Source organism: Sminthopsis crassicaudata, chromosome 3 (assembly GCF_048593235.1).
Source record: "Sminthopsis crassicaudata isolate SCR6 chromosome 3, ASM4859323v1, whole genome shotgun sequence".
Classification (NCBI taxonomy): domain Eukaryota; kingdom Metazoa; phylum Chordata; class Mammalia; order Dasyuromorphia; family Dasyuridae; genus Sminthopsis; species Sminthopsis crassicaudata.
In genome coordinates, this window is record NC_133619.1 from 403580997 (window position 1) to 403593208 (window position 12212).

Below are 12212 nucleotides of genomic sequence, written 5' to 3' on the forward strand. Positions count from 1 at the left end.
ACAAAACAAAACAAAAAAACCCTGATGCTCAGAATAATTAAGTAGTTTGTCCAGGATCATAGCTAAAGGAGCAGAACTACTCTTCTTCCAAAAACACTTCTCACTATGCTGGGTCTTGTGCTCTAGTTAAATGAAACACAATTTCCACTTACTTGTTTGCTGCAAATGCTGTGATAGCTGCTAAGAAACCAGTTTTTGATGCTTTTCCACCAAAAGCTCCACCGACTCTCTTGACATGACACATGATCTTGTTAGATGGAACCTTTAATACGGAGGCTACTATGTCCTGTAAATATTAATTTGAATTAATCTGAATCCTTTTAAATAAAAATGTAGCTCCTATCAGTAAGAGGGATTATATATTGGGTCAGAGGGTGGGTACAAAATGGGAACAGCTATCTAATCATTCCTATTGAGAAAAAAAATGCTTTCCTAGACCAAGGAATACAAATATCAGAGTATTGTAAACTAGAAAAAAAGTAATTTTTAAGTAATAATTGAAGTTCCCTCTTCATTCAAGGATATACAAAAAACAAGTCAGAAGCAATTCATGTTAACCTGTGAAATCTGGGTATTTTCATTAAATTATAAAATACCCACCTAAATAAAAATTTTGGGGATTTCTTTTTTATTTCCAGTAGTCTCAGAAATCTTGTCCTCATTTATAAGAATTATGAATACTAATAAGCAATTATCTTGTAATTACAGAAATTCTCAAATGGAAATAGAATACTGCAATAAGAAGTTGTATCATGCCACATATCACAACATTTGAGAAATGTATCCAAAAGATGGAGATAAACATATTTTAAAAGGCTAGGAAGTCACTTGACTCAATTTCATTGAAAACCTATAGATTATCAAAGGTAGTCTTAATAAAATGGACTGTTTGTCAAAGGAATATTTAGTGTACAATGTGATAAGAATATGGTTCCATGATAAATTTTTTAAAATGTCAAAAATTTAGCAATTTTTATATAAATGACTCAGGCAAAATGAAGATATATTAAATATTTTAAAAGTTTTTTAAAATGTAGAAAGTTAAATGGTTTACAGTATATTAATAGATGACATTTTTTTAGTTTTGTCCCACTACAGTTACATATCACTGTAACACTCTCTAATCTTTGATTCTAGATTGCCCACCAAAATTACTACAGGGTATTATATTTCAGAAACCAAAGGAATATTCTTTTTTTTCTTTTTTAGGATTTATTTGAGATTTATTTTTTTAATTTCTTTTTTATTAATTTTTTATAATTATAACATTTTCTTTGACAGTACATATGCATAGGTAAAAAATTTTTTTTACAACATTATCCCTTGTACTCCCTTCTGTTCCAAATTTTTCCCCTCCTTCCCTCCACCCCCTCCCCTAGATGGCACGCATTAGGAATATTCATTTTTATATGGCATTAAGTAGGTAGAAGGGTTTATTGTTTGTTTTGATTGTTTTTCTATTGCTATTGTTTTCTGTTAGAAAATTTTTGGAATTAACTATGTTCCTGGACAAAGGGTTCTATATTACCTGGACTAACTTGGGATATTGTGTCGACACGTAGATATCCATTTCTTTGTCCTCTCCATATGGAACAACCAGCATGCTTTGAGTTTCCATGTAAAAATGTTCTTGACCTCCAATGTGAATTTCACCTATTATGGGAGAAAAAAAATCAGCAACCCTCAAATCTTTATACAAAATGGTATGGATGATGTATGTGTGTGAATAAAACAGGTAAATAGTACAAAATACATGAAATATCTCCTTTGAGGGGTACATGAAGTAGCAATAAGTACTGGGGGACCAGTAAAAGCCTTAAAGGGTCTTAAAGAAAACCAGGCACTCCATGAGGTAGATATTAAAAAAGAGCATCTGAGGAATGGAGGCCTATGAAAGTGAGGAATCAAAAATAAATAGAGTGGAGGATATTTGATAAAAGACATAAGCTGGATGCCCATCTGAAAATAGACTGTGTCACAGGGCAATAAACTCTCCTTTGAAATAAAGGGCAGAGAAGACATTTTATACAAGTTAGATTGGTCAGAAAAAAGTCTGGGTAAATTTGGGAAAAACAGGATAATAGAAGGTCCTGGAAGCAAAATCCAAATGTTCTGACTTGCTGGTTGTTTACTTAGCAACTTCATCCTTCTGAAAGTAAAGTTGATATAAGGAAATATGGAGAACTGATTAGAAAATTACAGATTTTTAGAGCTAGAAGAAATCTTAAAGGGACAAGGATATTAGATTGCTTCAGGTAGATAGATGCCTGCAGGGCAGTATATTCTAGCTGCCAAAATTGATTCCCAGCAAACAATTAGGAAAGCTGTACGTCTGAGAGTTAAGAACTCACATTCATACAGCACTGAAAGGTTCACAAAGCACATTCCTCAAGTGGTCAACATTACAAACATTATTATTCTCATTTCACAGAGAAGGAAGCAGATTCTACCCAGTGATCTACCCAGTGTCATAGGCTCACAGATTTAAAGCTGGAAACCTCCTCTGAAGTTATCTAATCGAGTCTCCTCATTGTGCAGAGAAAAAAAAACTTAGGCTCTGATCATTTAAGTGACTTCTTCCACATTATACAGTAAAGTGGCAAAATCTGAATTTGAGTCTGAGGCCTCTGACTTTTAGCACTGCAATATGCAGTCCTCACAAAGCTAGTGACAGAAGCTGGCAACTTTGCATAGCTCTGCCCCACTGAAATCCAAGTCAGGTGGCAAGTCAACAACTTACTAGGATACAACTTCTAGGGGAGATGCAGCAGTACCCCTAAGGCTACATGGCCTTGGGAGGGCTGTGGTCCCACAAACAGTGCTGCCTGTCAGATAACAATCTATTGGTCAGTAATAACAAGTATCTCTGAAACCACTCTTCTCCATCTGTAAGATCACTCCTCAATTCTACCTCTAAGCCATAAAATTAGCATATCAATAACATGAAGCATTTGATCTCTCTCTGTCTTTTCCTATAAATTCATCTTTCTTCTGTTTCTTTGCTAAATTCTTTTGGAACTTAGCCCATTTCAATTGGTGTTACAAGTACAATACTTTGCCCCTTGACTTGGATATGGGTACAAGTCTGCAAATTCTTTTCAGATATCTTGTGACACTAATATGTGACCCAACCTCAACAATACCATTGATCATTGGTCCTCTTCAAAAACAAAGGACAAAGAAGAATATATGACAGAGATTGATGCTAAGACTTAACACTGCCTCCCGATGTTTAATGAGAAAAATGTTTTACCTTCAAGGATTTGGTCAACAGCTTTAAATGCTTCATCAACGTCTCCATATTCTATTTTTCTTTCTGGCTCATAAAAAGAGTTGTGCTGAATAGCTTCCTACATATAAAATGGAGGGGGAAAGGAGAGAAAAAGAGAGAGAGAATAAATTTTGTTCATTGAAAAAAAATTTTAGTAAAAGAAAAGAAAAGCTATCCATAAGTACTTAATATTACACAAGACAGCCTCATTGTTCTCATTGTTTGAGTCTTAGCAGTGTTCTTCCCTAAACTAGGTCTTGCTGAACTTTCCCACAAATGATTCTTGCAGAGACAAGGAAACCTCAGAGACACTCCCTGAGGAGACTATACCAATAATGCAATTTTAGATCTCCTAAAAGGAGATGGGAAGGAGAGGATGGAAGGGTACATTTAAAATAGGTCAGCATCACAGATATCATTTTCCAAGAACAGATTTGCTCTTCCCATTTTAAACACTAAAGTTTCATTGTTAGGAAGATAGACGAAAAGCAGTTTACCATGGTAACAATGATAAATTCCAAGTGTTGAAGGACATTATTTAAAAAAAAATGTTACATAATATTTTCCAAAAGATAAAAATTCACTAATTAAATTTGTATAAACAATGAAACTGGGGGGAGGGTGATAAACACAATTTAAAAGAAAATGCTTTCTGATTATTAAATAACTCTGAATACATAAATTACAGCAAAGTCTAGTTTTTTTCCCACAATGACACTCTTCCTATGATGCCATACAAGCCATGGAAGGAAGTGTTATGTCTGTTTCTTGAAAAGTGTTAAAAAGAACTTATACCACAAAAACTACTGTATGTTCTAAAATTGGTTTCCATGCTCAGCTTTAAATGGTTACTTGATGATGATTAGTTTTAATTTTATCATACCAAACTAACAACTGATGTACATCATAGTTTATTTAGTCACCTCATTGATTTTCAAACTAAGATAAAGAATAGTATTTCCTGGATCAAAAAAGAGAAACATAAACTTACATATCTAGAGCTGGAAGAATTGTTAGAATCCTTCTGATCCAATTTCCCCATTTACAGATGAAAAAACTGAGGCCCAGAAAAAGGCAACTTGTCCAAAGTCCCACAAGTAGTAAGCAGCAATTAAAGGCTTTGAACTCAAGTCCAAAGACTCCAGGTTCAAAACATTTTCCCACTGTAGCACATTGTCTCCCAAAGTTAATTTGGAAACTATTGAGAAATTTTTTATTTTTCTAAGACCCATGGTTTCTAGACCATCTTGAGCCTATGAATTTTCTAAACATTTCTTGATGAGGGAAGCCCAGCCTGCTTTGCATCTGGAATGAGACATTATACTATTTTCCACACACCCCTTTAATCCATCTATTAGTGTTTCAATCAGTCTTAGATTTAATTACTAATGAAGATGATACAGAGGTGGAGTAGGGATACTGCTCCACACCCTAGTAAGCAACTTTTGTAAAGTTTGGATTTTTATTTTGGGTGGAGTTTTTTGGGTCAAATAATTAGAGACTTTGTGAGTTATTTTTTTATTCTTATTTTCCCTGGATGATGAAAATGGGAACATTTTGAAACTGGAAGGAGGAGGAGGAGAAGCAGAAGGAAGAGGTGGAAAAGAAGTGCTTATATTTAAATAGAGTTTTAAGATTTGCAAAATAATTTTATGGATACAGTGGATAAAGTGCTGTGTCTGGAATCAGAAAGACTTGAGTTGAAATCCAAGCCTTAAATACTAACTAACTGCTGCCCTAAGCAAGCCATTTAACTGTTGTAGCTTCAGTTTCTCCATGAGTAAAATGGTGGAGATAACAATAGCACCTACCTTACAGAATTATTGTAAAGATCAAATGAGTTAATCTCACAGTATTATATAAAAACTAATCATTATTTTTATAATCTTCTCATTTAATCCTCAGTGATCCTTATAAAAACTTTGGTAAATACTAAAGAAGTATACTAATAGCTTCCAAAATATTCTTTTGGGTTGTTTTGGGAAAGGAAATGGAGAGTGCATAGTGGTGTTCGAAACAAATCTATTATGTGAGTAATGGTCCCAATTCTTCGAAATACATCTGTTTTGATTTCAGGGACTCAAATGCCCTAAAACAATCACTTGAACATCTTCCTAGTGATGCAAATTGTGTCTTCCTTGGCTTTTGGGGGTGAGCTCTGACACTCTCCTTTGACAGAGACCCACCCTTCAGGGCAGTTAAGTAGTTTCATTCAGTTGGATATCTTGGCAGGGATTAGCTGCAGCCTCTATTGAGTTGAAGATTAGCCCAGCACCACTCCCAGTAACTCAAAGTCCCAGTTAAAGTGGTATTGTTCAGTTGGAGATCTGGGCCTAATATTCCTATTGAGTGGCTTGAAACTTTTCAACTGGGCATTGAATAGAAGCCCCAGTCTCTGACTTCTTATAAAAAGACAATTTTAAACCAAAAACTCTGCAGAAGTCCAAAGCAGAATTATGCCTTGCCAAGGAACCTCTTGGCACAGCTGTCTGCCAGGACTCTTGCCTCCTATGTAGATACCCTCTTCTCAGTGATAACCTTTATTTCCCTAACAGGACCTCTTGTCACTAAGAAGTTTGCCTTCCTAGCAAAGCTGGCTTCTCAGTGCCATTAAAAATCCCTTTTGCCATTCAGACTTTTCAGGTTCATGATATTCTCACACTTCAACTCTCTACCACTAGCACTGCATCATTAGCTCACTAAAAAGGCATGGTTTAGATTTTGAAAAGAGACTAGCTTTTTTGGTTTATTTTAAAGAAATTGCTCAAACAAATTCACAGATCCTTGGCAGAGAGCAGCAGGATACACAGTTGTTTTGGAACCAGTTCCCTATCACAGAGATGATTTTTTTTCCCTATGACAAATAATCCTGTTGTGAACATAAATTTGTTCCCTAAGGAACCTTAAAGTACTCAAAACATCTTTAAAACTTTTTTTTTTCTGATTCATTAAAATTGGTTTCCCTAGCTTTTAAAAATTGTGACATGTTTTCATTATTTTATAAGACAATTGAAATAAGAAAAAGAAAATACATATGTAAGAACATGTAAAATTTCAGAGAGAAATCTAATAGCCTTTAGGAACTCCCAAAGTGATTTCAGAATCAAAAAATCATTTTGAAATGTGAGCAACTGACCATAATGTCTACAGGCATTTGAAGATTCTCAAATTCTCAAATTTTATAAATTTATAAGATGATGATTTAAACTTATAAAACCTTTTTCTTATATTTAAAGATACACACTGAGGAGTACCAAAATGGAACCTGAAATTGGACTTCACAGGAGAGAATTCCTTTAATCTTCTTTCAGAGTTTGACTGAATAGTGCTGGGAGATAAAGGAAGAAAAAGACATAGCTGGTCATGTGCAGTGATACAATTCCCTCTCAATGATTGATAAGTTCCTGCTCCTAATTTCTGAAAGAAAAAATCACTGAAGAACTTCATAATCACCTCAATAGTAAAGATCACGGGTTTCAAATCACTATACTCAATTTTCACCAGATGAACTGCTTGCTTTGCTTTAATATCTGAATCAGCAATCACGGCACCCACAATCTGGCCAACAGCTAGGACCTAAAAAACACAAAGATCACGGGGGGACATATTTTATTTTTTTTCTTGTATCACCTTCACATTCTTATGTTATGCCACAGTCTCCTTGAGCTGTTCTACCTCAGTTTCCCTGCACTAGTTTCCCTCATTGTCCTGACTGAGTTTCCCTGAATTGTTCTATCTCAGTTTCCTTAACTGTTCTGCCTCAGTCCCTTAAGTTGTAAAATCCCCCTGGTTCATTAAGAGTGAGGACCATTTGCTCTAAGGTTATACAATGTCAATGGGAGATGAGGAGCAGATCAGACTTTCTGGCTCCTAGCTCCTTCTGCCCCCAAGAATTTATAACACTGCCCTTCTAAAATATTCCAAAAGATAAGGCTATCTCGGATACTTCACTGACATCTTTACTTCTACTTATTCGAACTTCCTGACTCTAGCTTTTAGTAAGAATTTATTGATTTCCTCATCCTGACAAAAACCAAATGGGTTCTAACTTTTCCCTCTCTTCTTCTTTTCTTTGTTTGAAAAGCTATAAAAGGGTTTGTCATTCCCCCATTCATTACTGGATACTTTGAGACGAGAGTCCTGTCCAGTCAATTAAACTCTCCAATTAATAAAATATTAAAAACTCTCTAATCTCTATCTTGCCTCAGTTTCTCCGGCATTACACTTATACAGAGTTAGGCACACACATCAGCACCACAGGTCCTGGTATTTTCATGCTAAAAGTTAGTGTCTGGTACATATATTCAAAGTCCAAAAAATCCTCAGTTTTGATGGTGATCAATTCAGTATTAAGTGAAACCTTTCCTTGCATTAGTAGATTTTGTGCTATTGTATTGAAATACATTTATCCCTCAGTGACCACCCTTCTGAGGATGAGGCTCTCCAACGACAGATTCTGTCACCTGGCCAACACTTGAAAGATCTTTTGGCATGGTAGGATCTACTAAAGCTCAAATCCATTAGAGTGACTTTGATAATTCTGAGTAATCTCTGTTATGAAATGTGACATCAGAGTAGAATTTAACAGGGACCTGATTATATAGCAAGTCCTTATGTTTCTATCAAAATAAAAGGAAATGAATGAATTAAGTAATATCCATTATTAGCAAATCTTCTGGAAACAAGACATATTTAAAAAAAAATTATGACAGCTCAAAAGGGATTAAGTAAATTTCAAGACTCCTTGGAAGTGGATCAGCATTAGCAATGGCCAAGGGGAATGAACAGCAATGGCACTTCTTCTTGAGAACAGACCAGGACTGGATTTGAAGGATGGGGGAAGGTGCTTCCTGACCAGGGACCAAGTCTGTTGTCTATATTACTGAGAAGAGGACTATAATGAAAGAAAGAGTTAAACATCCCCCATAATGAAATTCTTATTATCACTAACATAATTAAAGTTTCTATTATCTGGATTATTTCTATAGCCTTCTAATTGATCTTTCATTATAGTTTCTCTTTTCTTCACTATATCCTTGACATAGACACCAAATTAATATTCACAAGTCTGACTATGCTACTCATTGTCTTCAAAAAATGCATAGTTCATCCAACAAACATGATTCTCTTTTTAATTTAGCCAAAGACTATGCTAATCTATTATTATATCTTTATATGTGTGTATACACACACACACACACAAAAATCATCATAGTATCATCAATGTGAACATTTTTCCAGTACACATTCCTGTTTCCAGGGGGTCCACAGTAGAGAATATCCAAAAGATATTATCACTGTCCCTTATGCAATGTAAAAATGAACAGTTCATATCTCAAAGTACTTCATAGGCCTGAATACTTTCTATTCCATTTAATCTACAAAGGAAACACGCCTCAGGCAATATAAAACAATCTTGTTTTTTAGTTAATATTTACATAGTTCCCACAGTTCTCAGTATACTTTGCCAAAACACCTTGGCGCTGTCTCATGGGGTTCACAACAGTTTCTATTCAAGATAAATTTAGTTCAAGCTCCAGTGATTCTTAAAAATCTTTTCCTTTTAAATATGACTGCTAAATTTTGACTGTTCTTACCAGACACTGAATTAGATACTGAATGAGAACTCTAATGTCCGGAATGCTCAGAGAGGTTTAAGAATGCTTGCAAAGTACTTATATGCACTGAGTATGAACTAATATTTCTTAGGTCAAAAGACTCACTTTGAGCATTTGTCACTATACAAATTTCTAAGCCACTGATCCTTTGTTAACATCAGGTCCCTGTTCATAAGTAGGAGTCAAATGCATGTTCCAAGTCTAAAGTATCTTTTGACTATGCATCATCTAGAATGAGCTGGCAAAGAGCATGAATTCCCTCAGTCTCTTGGAGAGCAGATTTCTAGGCATTTACTAACCCAGACATCTGGCCCAAACTCAAGGTTTAACTCTTTGTTCCTTTAGAGAATATAATCTGACACCATTGCTCAGCATCAGAAAATCTTGGAGGGTAAGAGCCCCATCAATTGGTGCTCCACCATGCTTTGGTTAACTCCTATTCACTTCTCCCCTAAGTTTTGCAATTCAACATCACCATCTCCTCCAGTAAAAATCTTCTTCACCAATTACCAGAACCATTCTCTCATTCCAATCTGTCTAAGGTACCTCATACTTCCCAGTTTCCTATTTCTACTGTGGCTTTTGAAAGCCCAGTTGTATTTTGTTTTGTTTAGCAAATTACCCATTATTTTGTCTTCTCTCACTTTTTCTTACTAATGGAAAGCTCATTTGGGAAGACTTTGCCTCACTGGCCACTGTCTCAAGTACTAAATATTTCCTCTCTCATGTCCTCAGGCCAGTAGGAGCTTGCTTACTTAGCTTCTCAATCAACTTTGTTACCAATACTCAGCAGCTCCTTCTTCAAAGATTTACTCCATCCATCTAGATCAGTGTGTTAAACTCAGATGGGAAGAGTAGAGGCTGCATATTGATTTAAAAAACAAAAATTAACGACATCTGTGCTATAATTGTATTTTTCTTAAATGTTTCCCATTAAAATGTAATCATTTTCATCTGATTTGGGCTGCACTCAGGAGTTTTGCTGCCACCTGCTGCCAAGTTCATTCACTCTGTATAGATCCTTTTCATCATCCATCAGCTTCCAAATCTTCCCCCCACTTTCTAGGAAATGATCAGGGCCTTCTCCAGACATCTTGATCTATATCTTGCAACTGAAGCTAGGTGTTTCTGGAGGACAGAGTGAGGCTGGTGCTTTGTACAACCCTCTCTCACTTAAATCCAACTCACTTGCATGTCATGACATGAGCCACCCCACCCAACCTCCCAACCCCCATGTCATGGTCCACCACTTCAAGAAGGAAAAACAAACAACATCAACAACTTTCTTAACTAATAATTGTCTTCTTGACCCCAACCACTACCTTCATTTTTTTTCTGATAATCAAATGAGTTTATTATTGTCATTCTTATTATCATTTTTTATTATAGTTTTTTTTTTTTATTTACAAGATATATGCATGGGTAATTTTATAGCATTGACAATTGCCAAGCCTTTTGTTCCAATTTTTCCCTCCTTCCCCCACCCCTTCCCCCAAATGGCAGTTTGATCAACACATGTTAACAGTATAAATTAAATACAATATATGTATACATGTCCAAACAGTTATTTTGCTGTACAAAAAGAATTGGACTTTGAAATAGTGTACAATTAGCCTGTGAAGGAAATCAAAAATGCAGGCGGACAAAAATACAGGGATTGGGAATTCCATATAGTGGTTCATAGTCAACTCTCAGAGTTCTTTCGTTGGCACTATCTTCATTTTTAAGGACTTCAATATACATGTCGATGTCCCTTTAGACATAATGGCCTTCCAATAAATATATCAACCTCTTCAATTTCTGTGAACTGTACTTTAATTCTGCCTTGGTCACTCATGGAGACACTAATTTAGGTTACACCATTATATAACTTGCCACTTCCATGATCTTGAACTACCTCTCCCTACTTATAGTTTTCTATTCTTCAATCTAGCCCTTTATCTCATTTATCCTAAATTTATTCTTCATTCTCACTATATTGTCCAGTTTCTTCATCTGTCCCTATTTTCCTAGTCCCTCACCCCCGAATCTGGCTCCATTTTTTTCCCTTCAGTTTTATCTGTATAGTTAAATAATTCAAATATTATCACTCACTCCTTAACAAACCAAGCTCAAATCTTCCAACTTTAAGACCACTCCTGTTTTTAGAAAATAAATATTTTTAAATCACTTAAATAGCTATATAGGAAAATGACTAAGCAGACTTTGGTAACTGTAATTGAACACAAAATTCTGTAATAAAAATGAAAGAATATTAGAATAGTTTGATAATTAATACATTTTAAAATTCTTTTGCTAATTTTAAAAATATAAATGATGTTAATTGGAAAAGATACTTAAAAGCAGTAAAAGCATTATACCTCATCAGTTGCCAATATTTTCTCATTTTCAAGAAAACTCTTGAAGGAGTTTACATCCTGAAGATCTTTACTTGTCAGGACATCAATTACTCCTGGTAGTTTTAGGGCTTCTGATGTATCAATAGACCTAAATTTAAAAATAAATTGCAACATTTCTTCAGAGAAACATACATGAAATCTGAAAGCTATTTAGAATATAGTCATTGAAAGACAAGACATAAAAGCTAAAATATACCTAACAAATTATTTGCCTCACTATTCTAATTGATCCAGTGGCTAATGATGACAGTGAGTCTTTGGAATAAGGGTCCCAACAACCTTTTCCTCACCTAGTCTAAGACAACAGAATGATGGCTTCAAGATGGATTTGACTGGGAAAGATACAAAGGGAAAAATTTGCTTTTATACACACACACACACACACACACACACACACACACACACACAAGCAATGAACTTTAGGAACCAATCTACATTGGCTAAAAGCAAGTCACAATCATATATTTAGAACTGAAAGGAACCATCTACTAACTAGATGACAGAACCAGAATCAATGTACAGAAGTTACAGAAAAGCAAATTTCAGTCCCAAAAAATAAGGAAAAACTTCCTAATAGAGCAATGTCAAAAGAGAAATGTGCTGTTTCAGAAGATAGCAAGTTCACCTTCACTGGAACTCTTCAAACAGAGCTTTCTTTGGTACTTATCAAGGATTTTTATAGTGGAATTCTTACACTGGAGTGGGAGTAAACTAGACAAGAACCTTTGATATTTCTTCCACCTCTGAGGTTCCTCGATTCTATGATTTTAACTCAAGCTCTTTCATGAGAAATGATGAAATTATTTGTAACAAATCCTAAACTCTAGTTCCACATGACCCTGGCTCTTACTGACAAACTGAGCAAATAATTTCCCCTTTTGGTCTTTTTGGCCTTCTCTCATCAACTAGCAGAGAACTTTTATT

General features: G+C 35.1%; 1 protein-coding gene across 2 annotated transcripts in view; it reads right to left on the minus strand.

Moving 5' to 3' along the window:
- Positions 1-12212, minus strand: part of AOX1 (aldehyde oxidase 1) — an 85014-nt gene that overhangs the window by 31712 nt on the left and 41090 nt on the right. For both annotated transcript variants that reach the window (XM_074302740.1, XM_074302741.1), the window contains exons 18-22: positions 11250-11376; positions 6725-6847; positions 3254-3350; positions 1529-1653; positions 153-286 (exon numbers count right to left, since the gene is read on the minus strand). In XM_074302740.1, coding sequence (XP_074158841.1) covers positions 153-286; positions 1529-1653; positions 3254-3350; positions 6725-6847; positions 11250-11376 — 606 coding nt within the window. The remainder of the gene's footprint in view (positions 1-152; positions 287-1528; positions 1654-3253; positions 3351-6724; positions 6848-11249; positions 11377-12212) is intronic.